This window comes from Sabethes cyaneus, chromosome 2 (genome assembly GCF_943734655.1).
Source record: "Sabethes cyaneus chromosome 2, idSabCyanKW18_F2, whole genome shotgun sequence".
Taxonomy (NCBI): domain Eukaryota; kingdom Metazoa; phylum Arthropoda; class Insecta; order Diptera; family Culicidae; genus Sabethes; species Sabethes cyaneus.
Window position 1 is genome coordinate 38,199,594 of NC_071354.1, and position 26,567 is coordinate 38,226,160.

A 26,567-nucleotide genomic window follows, 5' to 3' on the forward strand; every position below is an offset into this window, starting at 1 on the left:
TACGCAGTAGGTAAAAAAAATGTAGTTAAATATAACATTTCGATTAGAAATAAAAATAAAACCAACAGTGGCTGTATCTGAATAACTATCGCAAGCCCGGCCCTTTCCCTTTCATGCCTTATTCCACCCTAATGACACGGTGAACCCCCGCTAATATGAATGACACTTCGCTCAGATTGAGTGTGTTAATTTTTAATCTGAATGTTTAGTAATTGTATTCATCTTTAGATACCCACAAGTAACGCACCCAATGAATTTGTTGTTTTGATTTGACGAAAACAGGTTTTGAAAATGCATCAGATGTGCACGAATTCTCAACGTCTGCATTGTAGAAGATAGGACATTTACTAGGCAATTCAGTCTAAAACGTTTAATGTTGGGTACTGCAGAGAGATACGTTGCATACGGGCTATATTGCCAAAGCTGCTGGGCAAGAGGAAACGTATTAAGTTTTTGTTTTGCCTTTTTCAAATTTGTCCCGTCAACTGTGTATGACGCTAGATCACCTTTTAATGTAAACGCATTCAGATTACCGGGGTTCGAATTGAAAATGTTTAAATTAAAGAAGGTCATACCAGCGGAGATTCACGGTACAAAACTTTGTTTCACTACTTTTATCTACCATTTCCTTCGTCCATTGTTCGAATGTGCTCATCGATTAAGATATGTAAACTGGATTATATTTAGGAGGGAACATCATGATAGTGCATTTCATGTGCTAGCATCATACTTATTCTTTTTGTTACTCTTTTTTTTATTTTTATAGTGGTTTTAACCCAAAAGGTCATTCACCACTTATTGTTACTCTTTTGTATTATACCACTTAGGACAACTTTCCACTGCTCTGCTATTATCTAAAATTGAGATGTAAAAGCTTTGGGTTATAAATGTGTTTAAGACATGACCTTCTCTATCGGCAGATTTCTCAGCTGGTTATTAGCGTACAGGACAATTACGGGGCAAGTACAAGGACTGACTCTATTAGCACCATCCAACCGAGATTCAAACATATGACGACTGGTTTGTTAGACCAGCATCGTATCTCGAATCTAACTGGCCGGTTAAAATTCATATGCACTTTTTAAAATAAATATTACTAGTCATATAATTCATAATAATCCAAACCTAAATGCGTTATGATCTAAAAAACTTCGCTTTAATAAGATGATCGCTACGCTATAATAGGATTGCACAATATTCCAGTTTAAGAAAACAATAAAAGTCATTTGATAAGAAAACTGCAACACCAGCACCCGTAATCTGTCTCCAACTTTAGCCTCAAGATAACCTCCAGTTATAATAGCACTTTTTTGCATCTTCTGACGTAATAGTACGTGTTACCACACATTATTGATTATCATGTTTCTAAATTGATTTACACCGTTGAATAATGCGGTCGGCAAATTGACACCGAAACGATTCACATTAGGTACTCTTTCAATATTATATATTACTCTACTATGCATGGTGCATCGGGGCAAGTGGGATGTAAATCTAGCGTTCTTAAGGTTTATGCACCTGCACTACAAAATTCTTCCAGCATTACTCTTGAAAAGTCAAATGTTTTTTTCACCATTAACTTTGTAGTGGTAGTGGCGCATTTATCATTAGTGGCGCTTTTAGTAATAAAATTTCCAAATTGGTCAAAAGATAGTGAAATCAGAATAAGTAATTGCATGCACATTATCACACGATCAGGCAACACAAAATCATGAATTTGCGTTGTGTTGTACTGTAAGAAGTTCGTAATATCATGATTATAATTCATGGTGTACTTTCATAAAACATAAGCTAGAAACCGGAAATCATGAGTCATTTAGCGCATTTTGGAGATTAAATTTCTACCCGTGTTGTTTTGACGCTCGCTCACACCTTCAATATTGATGTTAAATAGCAGACGGCACTGTCCATCGTCCATCGAGCGTTTCGATAGAACTCGAGAGTGCTACTGAAACATGCGCGTAGAACATCACTCGCTTCAGGATTAGTCTATCCTGATAATCGTTCTTGTGCACTGTCATAGCTTTTCGCGTTTACCTGTATCGTATGCTGCCTTGAAATCCACGTGTCCGCATGCGAAATCTGCTGACGTTTAAACGAAAATGAAATTTTTTATACCTGTTCGAAAAAACTGATTGCTGTGATTCAATTTGGTTGCGCTGTTATTCGCCCGTAGCAACCAGTTGCGTCCTGGAAACAATGATGGTTATACAGTGAGCAGGCGAATATGAATGTGCGAGATAGAGAAGAACAGAAACGATCATAACTGCGTCATCATATTTTTAGGTACGATCTGCGTAACATAAAGCAGTAAATTTTTGACACGCAATTCAATTCAGTTCAAGATGTTGATCCAGAAACATGTAAATATAATTCAGTGTTAAAATATCAATCAAAAGAGTTTAAGACGAATAATGTTAGATTAAAACATGTGTTAAGAATAAAGTTGAGTTAGAAAGAGTTTCTGTTTTGTTAAAAATTGATTACAGTCCATTGGGTATAAAAAATAGTAAGACTAGGTCGAGCCCTTACTTACTTACTTACTTTAGCCGCCGAGAGCCGGGGTGACTCTTGCCGTATCAATAATTCCTCTCCATTGTACTCGGTCCTGAGCTACTCATCGGCAATTCGTTGCGCGTCTCGACACACGCTAGTCGACTTCAACCTGGTTGAGCCATTTAACACGTTGGTCCATTTATGACTGGTGCCGGTGGGGTTCTTGAAGAGAACGGATTTCACTGCACAGTCATCCGGAATCCTGACAACGTGGCCGGCCCACCGTAGTCTCCCAACTTTCGCCAGGTGATGGGAGTCTCTCCAAGTAGTGCCTGTAGTTCGTGATTCGTAAGCTTCCGCCACTCTCCGCGTTCCGTTAGTACTCCGCCAAAAATAGCCCGCAACACCTTTCGTTCAAATCGGCAAGTGAACGTATATCTTCAGTAAGTAAAGTTACTGTCTCAAGTCCGTAGAGGACTACCGGTCTGATTAGCGTTTTGTACATCATCAGCTTTGTGAGGCGGCGTATGCTCCTAGATCGAAGCGTCTTGCGGAGAAAAAAGCAGGTTCGATTTCCAGCTTGAATGCGTCGTTGGATCTCCTTACCAATACGAGTAATGTCGGAGACGCCCAGAGATCCCAAATATACGAACTCATCAACCACTTCCAATTCATCGCCGTCAATAATCACTGTCCGTGAGTGGCAAACGTTATTTTCTCTGGAGCCTCTTCCTACCATATATTTAGTTTTCGATGCATTGAATTGTAACCCTATCCTCTTTACCACCGTTTTTAGTCTGGCGTAGATTGCCTCCGCCATCCCACGCTTTCTAGTAATGATGTCGAGGTCGTCTGCAAAGGCCAGAAGTTGGCTACTCTTGCTGAAGATCATTCCTATCGTTTCGATACCCGCTCACCGGATCACTCCTTCAATAGCGATATTGAATAACATTCAGGACAGTCCATTCCTTGCCGCAATCCTCTGCGTGATTTAAAAGGACTCGAGAGTGTCCCCGAAATGCACTCGTAGCACATCGCTCGCTCCAGAATAGCTTTGATCAGCCGCGTCAGTATGTCCGGAAAACCGTACTCGTGCATTATATACCATAGCTGTCCGCGTTCAATTGTATCGTATGCTGCTCTGAAATCCACCAAAAAATATGATGCGTGGGCACGTTGTACTCTCGACATTCCTGGAGGATTTGCGGGAATTTGTAAAAATTTGATTCGTAGTAGTACCGGCCCCTATAAAGCCCGCCTCATACTGCCTTTCAAATTCTCTTGCTATTAGGGATAGACGACGCAATAAAATCTGGGAGAGTGCCTTGTAGGCGGCGTTGACCAACGTGATGCCGCGGTAATTACAGCAATCTACTCGGTTACCCTTTTTGTAGATGAGACAGACTACTCCTTCCATCCACTCCTCCTGTAGTTTCTCCTTCTCCCAAGTCCTAGAAATTATCCAATGAAGTGCCGTTGCTAGCGATATTTATGTAGAGTTCTGCCGGTAGTCGGTCCTTTCCGGCGGCTCTATTATTCTTCAGCTGACCATTTTTTTTGCCGGATCTCTTCGAGATCGGAAGCCGGCACGCTGTTGTTGTTTGTAGGCACTCCGAGGTTAACTTCCATTGCGTCTCCTGCTGCTATATCGCCGTTGAGATGCTCATCGAAATACTGCTTCCATCTGTCGACCACCTCGTATCATACTCCATCCGTCTTCGAGGGTCAAAGCACCTAACTCCACTCTACAGAGGAAGGTAGAGTAAGCGCGCGTAGTTCTCGACAACTCCCGGGTTGTCTAATTGCCGAATGTTTAGCAGAGGAGGGTGACTTTGTCGCGAGGTATAAACCATCGATAGTTTTGAGCGCACGTGTACTGCTACTAATCGTCCGAGTTGTTGAACGGAGCGTACGTTGGAGATGTTCCAGAAAAACCGGCCATCGATGGGAATATGGTTAATTTGGTGCAAGGCAAAGGGAAGCTGCAAAGTTGATGCATCGCTCTATGTGCAGGCTAAGGGACCCGATCACCGGTCTATACATTGCTTCGCTGCCGACCTGGGCGTTCATATCCCCGATGACGATCTTGATGTCCCGTCGTGAGCAGCTGTCATACGTTGCCTCCAGCTGCGCATAGAACGCTTCCTTCGGGCTTTCATCCTTAACACGCACATCCTCTCGTTGCTCACTTTCCTGCCAAATTCGCGATCCGTCATTTTACCCATCACTATAGGTATTATGGAAACTACCGAAAATGAATTTCCGAAAATGAAAAAGGTATTAAATTAATTGGCATATCGCTCACTCAATAGCGAATATAACAAAAAATGCAGTTCAGGTGACAGGAAACACCCGGGCGATATCAGAAGATATTAACTGTGCTGGTCGCAGTTATGAGTCCACACAAGGAAAAAACGGAATACATACAAGGAATTGTTATAGTGAGATTGACAAAAAAGGGGTCATGCCAGACCAGGTAGGTAGGTCCAAATAAGGAAAAGGGCTTTGTTTCTCTTGCATGGGGAATTGTCGGATTCTGAATCGGCATATCGTCATCGAAGACCAATTCGACTGGAACTGTAGGAATCAATAATTGTTCTTAACTGTGACTGGTTGATTGATACATTTTGACAATGTTTGCATAGTAAATTTCCAAGAATATCCAATTCGTTGACCGATTTCTAATCGATTGGTGAAAATATCTTTCGAATTGTCGCGAAATGAACAAGTTGTCAGCATTCAAAACCTGACCACTTTTCATGACGATCGAATTTTAAAAGTTTTCATTTTGTCTACAAGACCTAGCCCTACCTGTAGATCTACCCATTTCAGCCATTAAAACCCTTGAATTTCAGTTATTTAATTTGACAGCCCTAGCAGCCTGTTAGCGGTATGACTGCAACGCTGTGGGAGGAGATTCGAATAAACGTCGGCTGGTTCGTTCGATCAGTGTGATAGCTCGAGGCCAGCTGGTCGGTTATAGTGATCCTTGTGATTAAATTCCATCGAGTGCTTACTGACAGAGCTTCATCAACACACTTTTCTAATATGGAACTGAAATAATTATATAATAAAATACAATTACTCAGACTTTTTACAAGGTTTTAAGGCTCGCAAAGCAATAAACGCTCGATAAGAACGAAACAAAAAATGCTTTTCATTATGCCCGTAGCCGCAGCTGTCAATCTGCTACGAGCGGCGGTGCCGAGATAACCACCGACGGGTGGTAATAGCAGTTTAATCGCAATTTTTTCCTGCCATTTTCAACGATAACTTTCTAAATGCACACACTATTGATAACACGGCCAAGATCAGTAGATTTTGTCTGCGAGACAGAGAGGAAACTCCAAAATACTTGCTTATCGCTTCAGTTCGCCGCAATACATTGATTGAACGCTCCGCGGTGGATTAGCGTTATCCTGGCTTTATAAAGCTACGTGTTGCTCGCTAAGTGTGTCAGAAGTTTACCCATAATGTACAAACTCAGTATCTTACTCGTAAGCCTTTGTTTAGGTTTATCTTTTGCCAGCCGTAAGTAGATCAGATGAAGGTTACGTAATGACTGCTTCTTGAAGTCAACTAAGGAAAGTGTCCATTTTTAGCGAATGGGCAGCAACGTATCGCTGGAGGAACCGATGCAGCTGACGGTCAGTTCCCGTATCAGGTGTCTCTGCGGGACCAACAGTTGACACACTTCTGCGGTGGAGCGATCATTAACAATCGCTGGGTTATTACGGCGGCCTCGTGTGCTGTTGAGAGAGAACCGTCTAATGTGTTGGTTTTGACTGGAACCCAGCGCTTGTCCACTGGTGGAACCAATCACCAAGCTGATAGGATCATAGTGCATCCCTTCTTCAATATATTGACGCTTGAGAATGATGTCGCAGTGATCCGGGTTCGAACACCCATCATGCTAACTGGCGATACCGCCGCTATTTCAATGGCTAGCACCTACTTATCGATTGGATACGGAGCTTTTATTTCCGGATGGGGCCGACGAGCAGTAAGTTTTTTAAAATACAATCATGATTCTGTAATAATAAGTATGGTATGTTAGATCGACCAACCAGCTTTTCCGGATTGGCTGCAGTATATTACGACGACGATCATCACTCACACGGAATGCCAAGCTCGGTTTGAATCACCGTACGATGATCGGATTGTAACCAGTGTGCTGTGCACATCCAATCCTCCGGGAGAAGGTGCCTGCCTGGGTGATGCCGGATCGCCGTTGGTTTACAACGGAGAACTGCACGGCGTTGTGTCGTGGAGCATTCCCTGTGGAATGGGCCATCCGGATGTACATTCTCGGGTCACCAGCCACAGGGCGTGGGTAATGGTGCACACGATGGTTTGAATTTCTGACAAATAGCAGTAAGAAGTTGTGATGTTAGCGTAGCGTTGAATGAATAGCTGTACATTTTGGAGAAGTCGCGCAAAAAAGTATCATTAGCATTGCATGAAAAACTTTGGAGATAACAAAAACGAAATCATTGTTCAAAACTCATAACAAATAAATGACATGTAACCGGATCATTATCGTTTACCCAACTTATTCTATTAGGAGACATGGACTAAGCAGTTTTAACAGCTGCAAATAATTGCGTTATAGGGGAAAGACGCCTATATTGAGACACTTTTTTCTCCAAATATTTTAAATTTTTTTATGCTAAGTGCCGTTATTCTGCGAGTCACATGACTCAATACGACAATTGTCACTCGCCGTTACTCGCTACGGCGAGTCGAGTCACCTAGGTGACAACCGTGTCACCTAGGTAACAATCCCCTGTCACCTAGGTAACAATCCCCTGTCACCTAAGTGACAAACCGTGTCACCTTGGTGACAAAGCGAGTCACCTCATTCGCGGCGAATCCAAAATAGTCACGTCACTCGCCTCGCAGAATAAGGATCAAGGTACCGTGAACGTACCATATTCTGCGCAGTTAAGACATTTTTATGATTCTTCCGCTATTCTAAGTATTCTAGATTAAAATTAACAACGTGGATAGCCTCAACGTGTAGTGCAACGGTCTATAATATCTGGTAAAAAATGTGAAAAGGTGAAAGGAAGAAGAAAACTATTGGAAAAAGAAGAAAAAAAGAAAAAAAACAAGTAGAAAAGAAAAAACTTTTGTTATATAGTACAACAAAGGTAAAGAGGACGAGGCCCCTGACTTCGTGATTCTTTCATGAATTCGTGTTCCTGCTCTTTCGCTGTTCTCTTTCCCTCTCTTTTTTCTTCTCTTATATCGTTTTCCTTATCCTTGTTTTTTTCACTTAAATTTTCCCATTTTTCTTAATCTTTTTCTTTTTATATTCTTTTTTAGTGCCCTTTTGACGTAGGACTACGTCTTTGTTTACTATACTGCGACTGGTTACCACTTTGTGAAAACGAAAACAGAAGTGTAATGTTTCAATGAAAGATTTCAGATGGTAATAGCGTAACTGAACGTAACTGAAAAATTCATATGTCGTTGGATAGATACAAATACAAATTTCGTCATAACTCGAGAACTAATCAAGCAAATGGAATCAAATTTGGCATGTGGTGGTTTTTGGAGACATGACTTTTTATGATGGTTTCAGACCCCTTACCCCTGTGATAGGAGGATAAGGACAAGCGGTAAGCTGTGTAAGTAAACTAGTAAAACCTTCTCGGAGCAAGAGCCGCTAACTTACGTGCCTGTTGCCATTCATGTCAAAAGAGAAGGACATTCGCCTGGCTTGTCATAATTGCGATGAACGTGCTTTGGCTCTAATGTAATTTGTAACCAATGGCCCTTATAAAGGGCACAAGTGAATTAAAGTAAGATTATTGAAACATGTCAAGCTACGCATAATCATATTTAATACAATAATCTGTGGGCTGGCATTCATTACTATTTCAACCTTTATGATGGACGCAAGTGATTTTTAAAAGAAATCTCTATCTCAATAGCTGCAGGTGTTGTACTTAGGAACCCTCGTCTACGTATTTTCAAAGCCACCATTGCATTTAATGAAGAATTGAATCTGAATATTTCGCTCCTCTCTTTTAAACATTCACTTAAACCATGGCACACACAGATTTTTATAAACATACCTATGCCAGAAATGCAGATTACATTAGTCTTTGATGTAATGATCTGATATAGTCCTACGTCACCCTTTCGTACAACCTTTAGGGCTGTATCCCTTGTAGTTTTCTATTCTATTTTGCTTTCTTCTATTCCTTTTCATATTCCTGTCCTTTTTTTCTTTTCTCCTTTACTTTTGTTTCTCTTTTTTCCTTTTCTTGTTCCATTCATCTCCTTTTTTCTTTTTATCGTGTTCCTTTTCCTTTCTTTTTTTCCTCTTAGATTTGTCCTCTCTGAATCAGTGCGGTTTCAACACTTACCACTTTTGCCCAGTTTTATTTTAATTTATTACGTTTAATACCAAGTGAAAACTATACACCATGAAAACAAAATAAGAACGAATATTTTATATTTCTATGATCATAGAAAATGTTGAGCTTCGGTTAAATATTTTTTCTTTAAAGTTCCCTTAAATACCTTTTATTTGCTTAAAATCATTAAAATTACTTTATTGGTTCAAAAGTTATGAATTCTAGGAGATGGAAAGGTCAGCAAACCATAGTTTATAGCTGGTAAGGGATGTCCCCGTTAGCTTAACGGCATAGGAAAAACTTACAAAAGAGCATTAAGAAATGTCAAGAAAAAAAAGTATTTTAAAATAAATAGCTGCTACCTTACGCATTGGATACTAGCATTATTATTTCTATTCTGTGTAAAACTACATACAATAAATACCATATACCAACCAAATGGTGAATGACTCTCTGGGTTAAAACTATTTTAATAAAAAAATGCCAACCAGTTGACTACCAGTAAAATACAAAGATATATTCTCAGTTATGAATAAATTTATAAAACGTTCTAAAGGGCTAGATATAACCGGTAAACGAGTGTAATGCCACATTTTGAAATTTTTTGTTTTAGCCAAACAATATTATCCATCCGAAAAACTTGATATTAAAACATGAATTGATTAGATAGTAGCGAAAGCTTTTACAGTTTGACTTGATAAGCTTGCCAACTCGGTCTCCTGTATGTATCGAACAAATAGAGTAGCGTTAGCTTCGAACGCAAAGAATACCCACTAGAGGGACCTTCTTTAAAAAGCTCAAATGTCTGGAGAATTCGTTCAAATAATGCTGATTAAGCAGCAATGAGTTTTCTGAGAGAGGATTATCTCTCTCTTAGCTCTGCTGATAAATCCTGATCATACCACGGCTTAAGCCAACGTGATTGTTTTAAAGGCTGCCATCGGATGCTTCGTGCTGCAGAATACCTTCAGCAATGCGTCGAATTAGTCTTCTGGTTCTGAGTATATGGCTAGCCGTGGTTACCGCAAGCCGTAAGTTACTTTGTGGTCAACTACAGATTCATCTAACAATATTGTAATAACAAAAATTTCAGCAAGCTGGCGAAGCCGTATCACCGGAGGCTCGGATGCTGGTGAAGGACAGTTTCCCTATCAGGTGTCACTACGGGATCTGCAACTGGCTCATTTCTGTGGCGGAGCGATTCTGAACAGTCGATGGATAATTACGTCCGCTTCGTGCGTCTTTGGTGTCAACCCGAGCAATTTGTTAGTTTTGACGGGGAGCCAGAGTCTGACGCGAGGTGGAACTAACCATCAAGTCAATAGAATCGTCATTCATCCAAACTTCAGTGACATCGAAAACGATGTAGCCGTTGTGCGACTGCAAACGTCCATAGTTCTTGCCGATAATGCATTCGCTCTAAGGATGGCCAGCAATTTTTTGGAAGTGGCACAAGGGGCTGTGCTTTCCGGTTGGGGACGTCGATCGGTAAGTAGATTGAGTAGATTTTCAAATTGACATTTTTTTAATCAAATTTTTGTAGTTGGAATCTCCTGCCTTTCCGGATTGGCTTCAATACGTTTCGACTACAGTTATAACGCAAGAAGACTGCAGGGCTCGCTATGAACCTCCGTATGACGAACGGATCGTGGATTCTATATTGTGCACTTCGTACCCGACAAGTCAAGGAGCCTGTCTTGGGGACGGAGGTTCTCCGTTAGTTTACGGCGGGGAACTACACGGTGTTGTATCTTGGGGAACCCCCTGCGGAAACGGTCACCCGGATGTGCACACCCGAATATCTAAACATAGAGCCTGGGTTCTGGTGCACACCATGCAGTGAGAAGTGATGTATTGCAATGACTGATTACTGCTGGTTAATAAAAATTGCTTATTGTTACGGAAGGCGGCCGCGGCTTGTTATCTGCTGCTGATATGGTTGCGTGTCAATTGAATGCCTCTGATTGGGAAGTCAATTGCCGATTGTCATCGATCATAGTAGAACTGTTAATCTGTCTGGTAGGAACAAGTGTTGGGATAATTGGTTTTGCGTCTGACCGAATTGATGCGGGGATGCGATTCTGTCACCTGTTTTGTTGCATTTTATCAGAGAGCATGATTGTCAGGTGTCGTGCTGATTGGTACTGGTTTTGGGGAGAAATTGATAAAACTGTTTGTCCAATTGTAAAAGTTTTTTTTTTCGTAACCCTGTTAAGCATGGTGGCAAACTGCCCGTTTTGAACATTAAATTTTTATTAGATGCCCATTTACAAATAAGAAAAATTTGGAACATTTCTTTTAATTCTATTATGTTTTATGCGATCTTCACAGATACGCGTATTTCGGTTACGACTTGTAACTTTCATCGTAATGTTCGAAAATAATAATTTAGATAGTCTTCAGGTTACTCTAACCAAAGATACTCATATTTGCTATTTTTTGCTGCAAAGAAAAAAGCCCAGATCATTTTTTTCATAATATTTCAAGAATTCAAAATTGCGTAGTTTCTTGTTATTGAGACAATTTGTCAAAAATGTCAAAGTAGGTTAATCCAAAAAAATTGGGAATTTTCTTTCACACGAACGAATGTTGCGAATGTATAATCTGCAGCTGTTTTATGTGCAATTAGGTGTACTTGAGATAGTCTACTTTGAACATTATTGATTTATGGCCAATAAAAGGCAATTAACCTACAATGGATGCGTGCATCAAATCGACGAAGACATCTTCCCAACTCGAAAAGCATTTTATTGCTGCTTTAAGCAAGAATAATTGGGATTTTTTATTATCTTACAGATTTCAAAATATTTTAGATATATAGATATATCATATATAGATTTTTTCCTGTATGCCGGAAGGATCGTCGCTGTGGCAAGTTATTAACCGCTTCACAAGAAATATGATTCGGCCTTCTGTGACTGTTGTTGAAATTCGGCCATTTCGATTTCGGCCATTCGTGATTCGGCCATTTGTGTTTTGGTCATTCGTGTATCGGCAAACAAAAATAAATTGAGAACAACCATAGCAGCCATTTCAAATTGAATCGCAATATAATAAATTAATAGGGTAAGGCATCCAGTTTTCGACCCTGTGCTAGTTTTCGCACCATTACTGAAACATTCATTAAATAGATTCCTAAGGAAAAGGTAGAGGAAAGCTATTATTTAGAATTTTTCCGGCGGACGGAACAAAGAAAAACGACCACTGACTTTCCTTAGTAACCTATGTATTTTGATACAAGCAGCTTTAAGCTATGAATATAATTTGGTTTCATTAGTTAGTATTTAAAAAATTAAGGTGTAACTTACAATTTTTCAGTGTCGCTATTGAGTAAACCGCATGTATTTAGCCGTAAGATGTAGGTTATAACTGTAACTGTTCATTGCATGTTCAGTTTTATCCTAGGTTTTAGTTTAGTTTTATTGATTCTAGTACTTACTTATTTAGAAATAGCAAATAAGAGTAGCTAACTTCAATAAATTGTAGATTTAAAGAGATTTTCACTAGTTTTTAGCGTAATTTTAAGTAATTTTATTGAGATTAAAGAATTTTACGACCGTCAAGCTACTATAAAGATTGTTTTCATTCTGTCTTCTCCTCTGTCATGACAAGCCGTTTTATATTCTGTCAGCTTGACACATTGTCTGTCAACGCTTGACGTCAAGCAGCACGCCGCAGCGCATCGACCTTATCGGCCAATGTTGATTTATGGAAGCTAGGGTACCCATGCGCAACATTCTCCCCCCGTAACACTAGTCATTAGAGCCAGTTTTACCGTCAGTCACACAGCCAGTTTTGATACATGTCTACGCAGTATCCCTCTTGTAGTCTGAACAACAGCTTGCCGGATTCTCCCGTCCTTCCCAGCCACAGCTTCCAAGACTCGTCCACGCAACCAACCGTTTCTTAGGGACTCGTCGACTATGAGAACCAGATCTCCATTCGCAAGAGGTTTCACTTCATCGAACCATTTTGTTAGCATTGTCAGCATCGGTAGATATTCCCGGATCCATCGCTTCCAGAAGATGTCAAGCTCGTATTGAATTTGGTGCCAGAAGCTTTTGAGCCCCTACGCAGGGCCAGTGAATGCTGTCGCTGGTAGGAGTACACCATTGGAACTCCATAACCGGAAGTGGTTCGGAGTCAGAGCTTCTTTCTCAACAGCATCTAGAGGCAAGTAGGTAAGTGGCCGCTTGTTTACGATTGTTTCATCCGCGACGACCAGGGTCGCCAATACTTCATCATCCAGCTTGCTATTATTGTAGTACGCAGTTTCCAAGGCAGTTTTTGTCGACCGTACCAGTCTCTCCCACGCTCCGCCCATGTGGGGTGCTGCCGGTGGTATGAAGATCCATTTAGTATCAGTATTAGTGAACGTTGCCCCCAATTCATCGTGTATAGCTTCGACCTGTTCCCTAAGCAGCCCCGATGAAATTAGTGCCGCTGTCCGAGTATATCTCCGCAGGTGAACCGCAACGGCTAACGAAACGCGTCATACACTTCACACTCGAGGGCGTAGAGAGAGAGGGCGTGCAACCTCAACGTGGACGGCGCGTGTTGTTAAATAGATAAACAGGCAGATCCAACGCTTCGCAGCGCTTCTGCGGCCGAGCGAAGGATACTAATCGCGCAGATGAGAGTGAGGCCTTTCACGGAACCAACCTTCGGTGTCACTTTTATCAATTTGCACCTACGACACGCGGTTGCAACCTGCTTCACCACTGTCCGCAGCCGAGGAATGCGGTAATGTTGGCGAATTTCATTCACCACTGTTTCCGAGCTGGCATGGCGAGCCATGCTACTTCCGAGCTATGTTACGAAGCGCACGGTGGTAGTCGTCCACGATCAGCTCGGTAACCAGATGTTTTCTCGGGAGCATCACCGAATACCTTGTGTCGAATTGAGTATGCGGAGCAACTCCAATTCTGCCATTAATCCGCAGCAGGTGACTTCTTGAAAAGACTGCTAGACTTTGCAGTTCGTTTCGTACTCCATAGACTCCATACGCATTGCTTTACTTCGACGGTGTGGTTCTCTACGACCGATGACATTAAGCGGGTTTCTAAAACCGCTGCATGCAGCTCTAAGCGAGGAATCGACAGCGGTTTTAATGGCGCATTTTTCGTTTTGGCAGCTACTAACGTACATTCTACTTTACCGCTAGGTTTGACCACCCTGAAATAAGCCACAGCGGAGAACGCGACTTCACTTGCATCGCCAAAGACGTGGAGCTCAAGAAATTTGCAGATTTGCGCGTTCGCTTCGGAGAAGTAACAACGTGAAATCCGCAGGTCCCTGATCTTCGGGAAGTGCCCGGTATACCTGTCGAATATATTATCTGGTACTTTCTCATCCCACTGCAGTCCAGCTCGCCAATCGTCCTGAAGAAGTATTTTGCCGTAGACCAGGAAAACACTAAGAAGACCTAGTGTGTCGAAGATTCCCAACAGGCATTTCAGTAGTTACCTTCTCGTTGGGTGTTCTGCGCTATCGATCACTTGCTGAATCTCGTCTTTAATTTTCATGGCGAATCGTAGCTCATCGTTCACCGTCAGCCACTGCATCCCCAATACTCGATCATTCCTTTCGGTTAGGTTCAAGCAAAGGGTCTTGCTATCTTGCGGATCTTCCTGCTTCACCTCTATCAACACATCTGTACTGTTTGAAAACCAGTTCTGGAGCGGGAAGACTCGCTGCTGGTGAATGAATCTAGTTTCGTTAGATACGCGCGCTGCTTGCTTGTCGCCTTCGGCTTCGACAGCTCGTGGAAACTGGTTCGCGAACTCCTCGGTATTTTTGTTTTCCACGAACTGTGCCGACACCGGTTAACTAGAAGAATCAAAGGTGGCAACGTCAATTAGGAACGTTTCCAGGGTTTCCTTTGGGTTGTTCCTTCACAGAAAACGTTGCGAATGACGGTCCTGTTCCCGTATCGATATCTGGTGGAACATTTCTTTAATGTCTGCCAAAACTCCCACTCTGTACTGGCGAAAACGAGATAGCACAGCTGGCAGAGACGTAAGTTGATCTGGACCCTTACCGACAAGGTCGTCAGAGTCCATTTACGGCAGTCAGTATGGCACCGAATATCACCCTTCCCTTCCCTTTTTCAGTGTACCAACATGCTCCCATAGACTCGGGAAACGATCACACAAAAATAAAATTAGTTCAATTAACCTGCTAGCCGAATTAAGATCTTGCAACTCCAGGCACTGAAGATTGCTTTCTATACCGTTCTGATTCAAACTTAGAACAGTCTCAAACTTCGAACACTTCAGAATAAAATGCTCGTAGTATCGCTAATATGATAAAATATTATGCTTATTGTACATCACCGTGTTCGTTAGAATGTCCTCCATCCGGTGAGGTATGACATTGAACTGTAGGACTCCTTGTAAGAAATCAGCAGACGCTGGAAAAAGTGAGAACTTAGATTTTAACTTCGTTCGCATAATATTAGCATTTCGTGCAAAAGTAGCTGTTTTTCGTTTGCATTATTTTACCAATTTTAGAACATTTACCTTCCCGCTTCGTGATTATTAGGTAAGTGCAAGATATATACGTACTAAAGCATAGTTAAATACAATATTTGATGCATTATTTCAAAGATATTAGATAAATAAAAGTGTTCGAAGTTTGAATCACGTTTTGAGGTGTAATTCAATCTTCGAACACCCACGAATAATATTCGTTTTTTCCGGATTTTCCTTCGGGAAAATAAATTATCTGCATTGTAAAGCTGCACAAAGTTAACTTGCTTTAGATGTGGTACATAGAGTTTGAAAATATTAGCAAATGACTGCAGAAGTACGGATTGAAACTAATTATTGTGCGAAAATTTTAAATCATAGTGTTAGGTGGATTTAAAAAGACAGTGTTTAGAAAAATGATGAAATTTCACTTATTTAAGTTGAAAGACACTAAAAACATTAATACTTTTCAAAGTAATACAAGTTTTCGATGTCTGAGATTGAAATATTTGAGCTTTGAATGTCGACCATGAAAGTGTTCGAAGTTTGAATCAACAGTTTTTTAGTGTTTTTCAATATAAATTAACATTTTATCCTAAATTTTTAAATTTTAACACGAAAATAATTAAATTGTCATGCTATTAAACCATTTATGGGAGTAGAATAAAGATGTTTTCGAGCATTTTTCTTTGAAGAAAGTTTCAGCATAGCTTAAGTGTTCGAAGTTTGAATCAGAACGGTAGGTTCTATTACTTTTTGGGGCATAAATTACACTAAATACTGAGATTTCTGCCCAATTAAAATTCAGCATTATATTTTCACTTTTTCACCGTCGATTTTGCTTTAATTTTTTTCGGCCGTTCCATTCATCACATCACTCGCGAAACTTAACTTGAAACAAAAGATATTATAATGATTTTGCCCAAACTGTTCACTTGAATTGATATGAAAAACTTTACTTCGTTTCGATTGCTAATCCAAATCCGCAACCGTCGTTGTTGGTACGTTACCAAGCAAACGGGAGTGATGCCATATTTACGTTGGGCATGAAATTGGCCAATAATTTTCGCTTTTAAATTAACGGTCGTAGAGTGTCGAAAATATACTTATAATATTAACTGATAATAAAATTCACCGTAAACAGCATTTTATGTGATAGAATTACTGTCGGATCTCGTTCAACAGCAAAAATAGATGCGTGATTCTACGTTTCATAATTGTTCATAACAGATTTGTACCTACTACTAGCAACTTTATTCTCGTAGTGAAAGTACCGAAATCACTAAAAAATGCAACTGGACTCTGACGACCTTCACCTTAAACAGCATGGACTTCAGGGATATTCCATCCACTTTAGCTGCCGCGTCCCAAATCAATCGAACTTTTCCTGGCTTTCGTGGGTTCGTGACCACTCCTAGTGGCTGCCGGCGCTCGCTTTGGGTCTCCTCGGAACAGTCAAATCAAATCGCACGATGTGCGTAACCTTTCACCTGATACTCGGCTATTAGCTTTCTCAGATTTGCAACTAATTCGGGTTCTCGAACCATCCTGCGCTCCAGACATTTGAAGCGCTTGACTGCCATACCGTAGCGTAGCTATCTGGAAACTCAACATGGTGATGTCTCCACAGTAATCCTGTTTCGAATCTATCTCCAACCCGGAAGGTCGTTCTTTCCATAATTCTTCTGGCCCGCTTGTCTTCTTCGGACTCTAGCTGCGGCGATGGCTTCGCTCCCACATCATCCAACGCGAAGTACCCACTGTCACTGCCACCAAACACGCGCCATCCCAATCTGGTTTTTACGGCAACAGGCTCGTTTTTCTTGCCTGCTTTCACCTGCAGCGGCACCGTGAGACTTAAATTATTCACGCCTATCAGCAGACGAGTACCCTTGAGATGACGGAACCGTTCATCGTATCGAAGGCTCTGTTTCGGCAGGGTGAGCTCTTTTACGGTACGAACATCATTCAGGGTGGACTTCTTCTGACTAGTCGCACCTCTAATTGTGATCCGAACTTGCTTCGACTCCGACTCCACTCTGGTCAAATTTCCTGTCCACTTCAGGCTTCGTCTATCCGTCGATGCCAAGTTGTTCAACCAGCTCAAGTTCGACCAGCAATGGGGATGACCCATCGTCCAGGAACGCAAAGGTCTCGATAGTGGCTCGAGGTCCACAGATAGTGACCGGAATTATGCGAAATGGAAGTGACTGATCGTACTGTCGATGAGTGTGGTTTTCCGCATTCGAGGAATCTTGCTAATTGCGGTGATGACTCCTAGCATAATTTTCCCGAAAGTTTTTAGGTTGACCACCGGGTGTTGTTGCAAATAATCCGCCCACTGCATTTTGGTGTGTGTGGGAAGTTTCTCTACCAGTTCCATCAGCAGAGTCGGATTCGAGAGGTGATCCTGCTATCCAGCCGCTTCAAGATGATCACATAAACTGCGTACCGCCATACCGAGGTCAATGATCGTCTCTAATTTCTGCGCTTTCGGAGCCGGAACACTACGCACTTTGTCTAATAGAGCACTGACTAGCAATTCCGACCTACCATATAGTAAACGAAGGGTATCAATCACTTGGGGAACCGAATCGGGGATTCTCGGCACAATTGCAACCGCAAGCGAGCGTTGTGTTCATAAAACTGCTTATGAATATCGGCCAATCCGCGGGATTGCTCGAAAACATAGGCAAATCGCGGGGCATTACCTGTCGTGCAGCTAACTGTGACGGAGAAGGAGCGAATTGTTCAACGAGCAGCGGGTTCCCGGTGGCAGCGGGATATTACCTGCCGGCCAAGTCGGATTCATATTATACGGAAGAGTTGTATTCGTTCCGAGTGGCGGAACAGTTTCGGCACGATGCGAGTATGAATTGAAAGAAGAAAACGTGGCTGATGGCATCAAGTGCTCAAATTGCTGCATCATTTGATGGAAGGAGTTATTATAATTTGGTAGCAAACTGTGAATTTCTTTTAGATATGCTGGTTGTTTATCATGCTGTACTACGGGGGAATTTTGGGTATTATCATTACCTGTCGGATCAGATACCGGCATAACTTCCGAAACTGTCATCGAAAACGCGCCGGTTTGATGCTGCTGTTGCCTCTCGGTCAGTTTAGACTCCGGAACCGCCGAAGGGAACGCGCCGAATGCCTGATGCTGTTCCCCACTAACGTGCTTCGGTTTGACCGTCGAGTTTAACGGTTGTTTGTTGATGTTGGGAACGAATGGACTCGGTAACTTATCATCTTCAGTGCTCTCCGGGACGCGTGAGGTATTCTGTGGAACCAGGGAGACTGCTACTTGCTCTTCCAATGGGAGATTTTGCGCGCCTTCTCTCTGCTCAGCGCATTCATCTTGCCACTGCTGTACCCTTCTGAGGCTCGACCGATCGCTAATCCTGCTTCAGTTGCTAGCTACCTCGTCCAAATCATTCATCTCCTCTTCCAGTTTATGCTTCTCGGCAAGGTGGCGTGTCTCCAAAGCCTGCTTCTCCTCCAGCTGTTGGAGCTTCATTCGGTGGCGAGCTGCTCTAACGCTGGAAGTGGTAGTGCGGGACGAGACGCTCCGAGGCATACAGTTACGACAACTCCAATGCTGATCCGCAACAGACTTTGTCACTCCAGTGCATGACATATGCCACTAAACTTGACGCTGTTGTTGGCCTTATAGCGTTCGGGTGTATGCACAGCGATGTCCGAAATTTTCAATTATTCGTTTACCGATTAATCGGTTAGTGTTGTATGCACTAATCGATTAGTTCAATATTCGTGCTAGTAGTAACCGATTAGAAATATTTGAATATTTCGTTCAATAATTCGATTACTCGTGCCGGCAGTATTCGATTACAAATTATTCGATTATTAGATGCTCTAATCGATTACTCAAGCGATTACCGGACATCACTAAATACGACTAAACAGTGCAGTGGTACAACGACAATGGCGTCGATCTGGTCCTCAAGGAGTCTTCTTCTTCTTCTTCTTCTTCAGCAGCATAGAGCCGGGGTGACTCGTGCTGTTTCAAGCACTCGTCTCCATTCAACTCGGTCTTGGGCCACTCGTCGCCAATTTCCTAGTCGTCTCAGAAGTCGCAAATCGCTTTCGACCTGGTCGAGCCATCGTGCACGTTGGGCCCCCCTGTTCCTGGTGCCGGTGGGGTTGTTGAAGAGGACCGTTTTCGTCGCACTGTCGTCCGGCATCCTTACGACGTGTCCGGCCCACCGTAGCCTGCTAACTTTCGCTAGATGTACGATGGGAGTCTCCCCAAGCAGTGCCTGTAGCTCGTGATTCATACGCCTCCGCCACTCTCCGCTTTCAGTTTGTACTCCGCCAAATATCGTCCGCAGCACTTTCCGCTCAAACACGGCAAGGGCGCGTATGTCCTCCGTAAGCAGCGTCACGGCTTCAAGTCCATAAAGAACTACCGGTCTAATAATGGTTTTGTACATTGTTAGCTTCGTGCGGTGGCGTATGCTTCCTGATCGTAGCGTTTTACGAAGGGCAAAGTAGGCCCGATTTCCCGCTTGGATGCGCCGCTGGATCTCCTTACTAGTGTTGTTGTCCGCGGTCACCAGCGATCCCAAATACACGAACTCTTCTACCACTTCTAGTTCGTCGCCGTCAACGGTTACCGTCCGTGGGAGGCGCACATTTGTTTCCTTTGAGCCTCTTCCTTTCATGTATTTGGTTTTCGACGCATTTATTTTTAGCCCAATTCTCCTAGACTCCGCTTTCAGTCTGGTGTAGATTGCCTGCGCCGTCGCAAAGTTCCTGGCAATGATATCGAAGTCATCTGCAAAGCCTAGAAGTTGGCTACTCTTGGTAAAAATCGTGCCTCTCGTTTCGATGCCCGCTCGTCGGATCACCCTCTCAAGAGCGATGTTGAACAGCATGCAGGATAGACCGTCACCTTGTCTCAACCCTCGTCGCGTCTCGAAGGGACTCGAGAGTGTACCAGAGATGCGTACGTAACACATCACTCGATCCAATGTAGCAATGATCAGTCGCGTCAGTTTGTCCGGAAAACCGTATTCATGCATTATCTGCCATAGCTTGTCTCGATCGACTGTATCGTATGCTGCTTTGAAATCAATAAAGATGTGATGCGTGGGCACGTTGTACTCCCGACATTTCTGCAAGATCTGTCGGATAGTAAAAATTTGGTCCGTAGTTGCGCGAGCCCCCATGAAACCCGCCTGATAATTCCCTACGAAACCTTGTGCTATCGGTGACAGCCGGCGTAACAGGATCTGGGAGAGTACCTTGTAGGCGGCATTTACCAGCGTAATACCGCGATAGTTGCAGCAGTCTAGCCGATCACCCTTTTTGTAGATGGGACAAACCACTCCTTCCATCCATTCCTCCGGTAGCTTTTCCTCCTCCCAAATCCTCGAAATAACCCAGTGTAGAGCCTTTGCTAGCGTTTCTCCGCCATGTTTGTAAAGCTCTGCCGGTAAGCGGTCCTTCCCAGCGGCTTTATTGGTCTTCAGCAACCTGATTTCTCGTTTGACTTCTTGGAGATCAGGTGCTAGGACATCACTATCTTCCATGGGCGCTCCTAGGTTAATTTCCGTTCCGCCTCCTTCTGCGACTTCGCCATTGAGGTGTTCATCGAAGAACTGCTTCCACCTGTCGACCACCTCGCGCTCGTTTGTAATTAGATTCCCTCCCTCGTCCCTACACACGTCAGGTTTCGGTGTGTAGCCCTTCCGAGTTTGGTTCACCTTCTCATAAAACTTGCGCGTGTCATTAGCTCGGAATAGTTGCTCCAATTCTTCACGATCTCTGTCCTCCTTTTAGCGCTTTTTTCTCCTCAGGATCGTGGTCAACTTGTTCCTAGCTCGTCGGTACTTGGCCAGGTTCTCTCTAGTGGCAATACTTAGATAATTTTTCCAAGCATTTTTTTTCTCCTCCACCGCTTGTTGGCATTCCCCATCAAACCAATCATTTTGTGTACTCCGAGGCTAGTGCCGCGGTAGCGGCCTCTCCGATGGCCGAGCGTATTCTGCCCCAACCGTCTTCGAGGTTTGAAGCACCTAACTCCTCGGAAGAAGGCAGTGCCTCATTCAGTACTCGCGCGTAGTTCTCGGCAGCTTGTGGGTTATCTAGCTGCCTGATGTTCAGCCGAGGAGGGCGGCTTTGACGTGTCCGGTATACGGTGGACAGCTTTGAGCGCACATGTACTGCTACTAGGTAATGGTCAGAATCGATATCCGCACCCCGACGGGAGCGTACGTTCGTGATGTTAGAGAAGAACCGGTCCTCTATGAGAACGTGGTCAATTTGGTTCATTGTACGTTGGTCAGGTGATCTCCAGGTGGCTTTGTGGATATCCTTGCGCGGGAAAAAGGTGCTTCGGATTACCAGGCCTCGGGAAGCTGCGAAGCTTATACATCGTTGGCCGTTATCGTTTGTATCGGTGTGCAGGCTATGGGGTCCTACCACCGGTCTATACATTTCTTCCCTACCGACCTGGGCGTTCATATCCCCGATGACGATCTTGATGTCCCGTGACGAGCAGCTGTCGTACGTTGCCTCCAGCCTCGCGTAGAACGCTTCCTTTTCATCGTCGGGTCTACCTTCGTGCGAGCAGTGCACGTTAATGATGCTATAATTGAAGAAACGGCCCTTTATCCTCAATGCACACATTCTCTCGTTGATCGCCTTCCAATCTATCACGCGATCCTGCATTCCGCCCAGCACTACAAAGCCCGTTCCCAGTTCGTTGGTAGCGTCACCGCTCTGGTAAAACTGGGCCTTTCTACCACGGATCTTCCATACCTTCTCTCCTTTGCGACAGATTTCCTGTAGAGCTACGATGCCGAGTTTGCGGGGTTCCAGCTGTTCAATCAGCACCCGCTCGCAACCTGCGAAATTTAGCGATCTGCAGTTCCAAGTCCCGAGCCTCCATTCGTCATCCTTATTCCGTCGCCTAGGTCGATGCCGAATATTCCGCTCCGTATATGCTTGAATGTTGTTAGTTTGTGCTGTTTAGGTGTGTAGCCGTACTGGGGTAACACTACCGAGTCGCGTGATGGGGCTGCCATCTTATAGTGCCGAGACTCACTATACCTCCTTCCCGGTTAGTATACGACCTTAGTTTCCACCGGGGTTGGTTACCCGATCTCCGCTAAGGTTGCTCGTATTCCGGCTGGTACCACGAGGAGGTCGGGATCGGAGTGGCTGGATAAGAGGCTAACGACCACTATGGGGTCTATATTCCGCATTATCCAGCCGTTTACCAACCGTTGATACTGACGATGTTTCATACCAATTGTAGGTATGTAGAAAACGGTATTCGTAAGCTCAATTTCAATAAGTCTGCCGAACTGGATATGCTAGCAAATAGATTCCTGAAATAGTTTCGTCTAGAATTTGTGGTGCCTCTTACGTGCTTGTTCAATGTGTCACCGGCCATTTTCCGGGAATCTGGAAGATCTCGCACATCACTCCGATGCAGGGGCTAGAAAGGGGCTAGAGGCGACGTGGAAAATTATCGCGGAGTTGCTATCCAATCGGCTATTGCGAAGCTTTTCGAGTCCTTAGTTTATAGTCGCCTTTAAGATAATGTCAACCATATTGCTCCTGTGCAACATCGATTGCTGAAGGTCACTCCTCAGGAGTACCCCAAAGCTGTTACTTAGGACCATTGTTGTCCGTACTTCTGATGAACAAATTGCCAGATGTTATCGCCCATGCAACTATAATGATTTAAGTAGATGATGTGAAAATTTTTTTCTCATCAAATCTATTGATGATTCCACGAAATTGCAGCTTGACTTAGGTTATGTGGGAACTGACCGAAACCGATGTGCGAAAACCGTAGATTGAAAGTAAGCAGGAATGAGTGCTCCGCGACCTGGGCCAAACTTCGATCGCTCGCTTGCCTTCAATAGGCACATTGACAACGTCATTAATAAGAGTCTGAAACTTTGTGTACTTGTCCGAAAAGTTTTGGCCGTGATCTCGATGACCCTCATGCAGTACTAGCGATCTACGAAGCCCTCATCAGAAGAGGTTTATAAGAATCGCTCCCAGATGGTTATAGATGGTACGGAGAACAACTACCGCCTTAATATTTTTTGAAACGATGGTTCTACAATTGATGGAGGAACGGTAGGGGAAGGTAATGACAATTTTTTGGGAAAGGAGGGGAAAGAGTGGAAAGGAAGGGGGAGGGCTACGCTTAACAAGTTGTCGTTGTGACTCCTACCTTTTGTCCAATGCTGGAAGGTGCATGGGTCGGACCAAGCTATAATCAGAGATTATAACCGGATTTCAACCCACAACACCCGCCAGGGCGTGTGGTTCGCTGGTATCCGTGTACCTTTGAACCATAGAGGCGCTGGACTACCGCCTTTTTTCCATGTGTGGACTCATTACTGCGCCCAATATAGTTGATCTATTGTAATATCGCCCGGGTGTTTGCTGTATGACCTGCACTGCATTTCTTTTTGCTATAATCGCTATTGAGTGAGCGATATGCTTATTAAATTTATGCGTGCTTGTGTGTATTTGGGTATAAAGGTTACTGACTTCTCACAACAAATTAAGGTTGACAGCCTTTTTTGGTTCGACTGCGCGGTTCGCGGCTGTTTGTCACTATTCAAATACAGCTAAACAGTGCAGCGGTACAACGACAATGGCGTCGATCTGGTCCTCGAGGAGTAGAATGCAGTAAATTTCCCTGAGCTAATGATGATTGAGAAGTACTGGTATGTTGCGAATTGGCAACTAAAGAAGAGTAATGGAGCTGTAAGCTACGAGAATAAGTAAATCTGAAAACGGAATCACAATTATTAAATTCTATAAATTAAATTTACGTTGTGAATTTGCATACTGATTTACTATTCAAACAAGTTGATCACTTAATAGTTTTGAAACTGAAGAACTGAAGAAAATCTATAATTTTTTTTCAGATAACGCAGTGATGAATTAGGTTAAAAAAGAAAATTCTAGCAGATGGTCTTGCATGGGTCCAATTGATGAATCAACGCTTTCCAGATACCCCCCAAAGACGTCTGCGCTGGATATATAAATCAACCGCCAGAACAGAACTGCTTCAGTTTACCAACCATCATGTTCCAGTATCTATTAGTTGTCTGCCTTATCAGTTCGGCGCTAGCGAACGGTAAATTAGCAGTGTTAACGCTACCGAAAGTGTAACTGATTCCTAACAACATCTACTTTCAGAGGCCCAGTCTGGCCGCATCGTCGGTGGTCGTCAAGCGGGGCCTGGACAGTTCCCATTTCAGGCTTCGTTGCGTGATCTGAAAAATTCCCATGTGTGTGGAGCTGTTATAATAAACGAACGGTGGCTGCTGACGGCAGCCCACTGTACCATGGGCAGTCAGCCCTATCAGCTCCGGGTGGTGGTTGGTTCTATCGATCGGACTACTGGTGGCACAAGTTACAATTTGTGGCAGATTATTGAACATCCTGATTTCAATGAGCGCAGCCTGGATAATGATATCGCCTTGATGCAGACTGGTTATCCGATTGTGATGACCACACAGGTGAAGTCGGTTAACATGGGTGATTCCATCGTTCCGGCAGGAAAGATCGCCGTCGTTAGCGGTTGGGGCAAATTGCAGTCGGACGCTACCGCTTCCACGATGCTACAGTATATGGAAGTGAGAACTTTGGACAACCTGGATTGCAGACTCAGACATGATACTTATCATCGCACTAGAATTCATAGCGGCAGTTTGTGTACGTTCTCGCGGGTTGGTAAAGGTACCTGCATGGGAGACTCGGGAAGCCCATTGATTGTTGATGGGGTTTTGGCTGGTTTAGTGTCCTGGGGTGTTCCGTGTGCTGTTGGAAAACCTGATGTTTATACCAGAGTTGCCACCCATCGTTCGTGGATTTTAAGTACAACCAGAGTCTAAAATAATGAGCTGTTTAAGAAAATCATGAAAAAAATATTTTGTGTCAAGAGGAAAACCCACAAGTACAGCACGAAAGCTTTCAGAATAGAAACCGGAAAATAACACCCATTTTACAGTTCAGCAGAACTAGAAATATATTTTTTACCGTATTCAAACAACGTGCTTCTTGTGTCAATATATTATCACTTTCCATTTTGTTGGTTAATGCCTAGATTATGCTCATCACCCAATCGCGGATGTCGGATACTCGTACGAAGACATCTGGGCGTCCAGTAGCGCATGGGATCTTCCAAGAAGCAATGCCTATGGCCATTCCATCAAACACAAGAGAACCTCCGGCATCGTTCTAAAATCGCATTTGGTCACTAATTGCACATGCTCATACAGTAATTACTTTCACAATACTCACCGTGCATAGTCCTTGTCCTTCGCGGTTCAGTGTACACAGCGTGGTGCCAGTGACCCGCATTCCATCGGATCCGAGCGAATTACGGCAAGCTTCATTATGCATCACGTTCAAGTTGATGGTCATCAGGGCGTTCGAATTGCCGCCATTTTCTTCATTGGCACCCCAACCGAAAAATCTTGCACGAGTTCCGGGCTCTATGAAGGCACCATTCAGTTGAATCGGTTGCACAATGTTGGTGAAAACTATGTTCTGGATCGTCTGGAATAGTGCCACATTGAATTCCAACGTATTCTGATTGTATTGGGGATGTGTGATTGTTTGTAATCCATAATAGGGGGCTGCTACGGTATTCAGGAAACGCGAACCAACAACAGCCATGGTAGTGGAGGATAGTCTACCCTCCATACAGACGGCCGTCGTGAGGACGAATCGCTGGTTCAACAAAGTTCCTCCACAGAAGTGAATGTTGAACGAATTACGCATCGAAACCATCCATGGCGCATCTCCGGACTCGGCGGGAAATCCTCCAACAACACGCTTATCAGCTGTCGCTATGTAATGATTAGTTTGCGGTTAAGCCATTTCGCAATAGTATTCCACTACTGATTTGAATACTTACGCACGGCAAGGGCGCCTCCGAGTAAGCAAAGTAAAAGAATGTGGATCATGGTAAACCGTAACGACAAATGGCAACAGTAGCTAATAAGCCTATTCTTTTATAAGTTACAAATTACGGAAGATAAGCACCCAGGATGGAGAATATCCGCAATCTGATTTAGCTGATTGAGACCCTACCACCAACGAGTGCTCAATTGAAGCCGCTTGTTCTATAGGGGGTATTGCTAAATCGTATGTTTTAGATACTCTTTTAACTCATGCTAATCTATACACGTGTGAGCATTTTTATCATTTTAATTTATAACGATTC

General features: G+C 43.3%; 4 protein-coding genes across 4 annotated transcripts; 3 read left to right on the forward strand and 1 right to left on the reverse strand.

Annotated features, from left to right (window-relative positions):
* Positions 1-5,969: 5,969 nt before the first annotated feature.
* Positions 5,970-6,853, forward strand: LOC128738094 (chymotrypsin-2-like). Its single transcript, XM_053832938.1, has 3 exons — positions 5,970-6,027; positions 6,081-6,499; positions 6,554-6,853. The coding sequence occupies exons 1-3, from the start codon at positions 5,970-5,972 to the stop codon at positions 6,851-6,853; spliced, it is 777 nt and encodes a 258-aa protein (XP_053688913.1).
* A 2,984-nt stretch (positions 6,854-9,837) lies between these two features.
* LOC128735308 (chymotrypsin-2-like) lies at positions 9,838-10,707 on the forward strand. The gene is made up of 3 exons (XM_053829797.1): positions 9,838-9,895; positions 9,958-10,352; positions 10,408-10,707. Exons 1-3 carry the CDS (start codon positions 9,838-9,840, stop codon positions 10,705-10,707), a joined length of 753 nt encoding a protein of 250 aa, XP_053685772.1.
* A 13,711-nt stretch (positions 10,708-24,418) lies between these two features.
* LOC128737276 (chymotrypsin-1-like) lies at positions 24,419-25,230 on the forward strand. Its single transcript, XM_053831880.1, has 2 exons — positions 24,419-24,470; positions 24,533-25,230. Exons 1-2 carry the CDS (start codon positions 24,419-24,421, stop codon positions 25,228-25,230), a joined length of 750 nt encoding a protein of 249 aa, XP_053687855.1.
* A 208-nt stretch (positions 25,231-25,438) lies between these two features.
* Positions 25,439-26,307, reverse strand: LOC128735309 (chymotrypsin-2-like). Its single transcript, XM_053829798.1, has 3 exons — positions 26,259-26,307; positions 25,640-26,190; positions 25,439-25,576 (listed from the first exon to the last, which is right to left on the reverse strand). The coding sequence occupies exons 1-3, from the start codon at positions 26,305-26,307 to the stop codon at positions 25,439-25,441; spliced, it is 738 nt and encodes a 245-aa protein (XP_053685773.1).
* Positions 26,308-26,567: the final 260 nt, after the last annotated feature.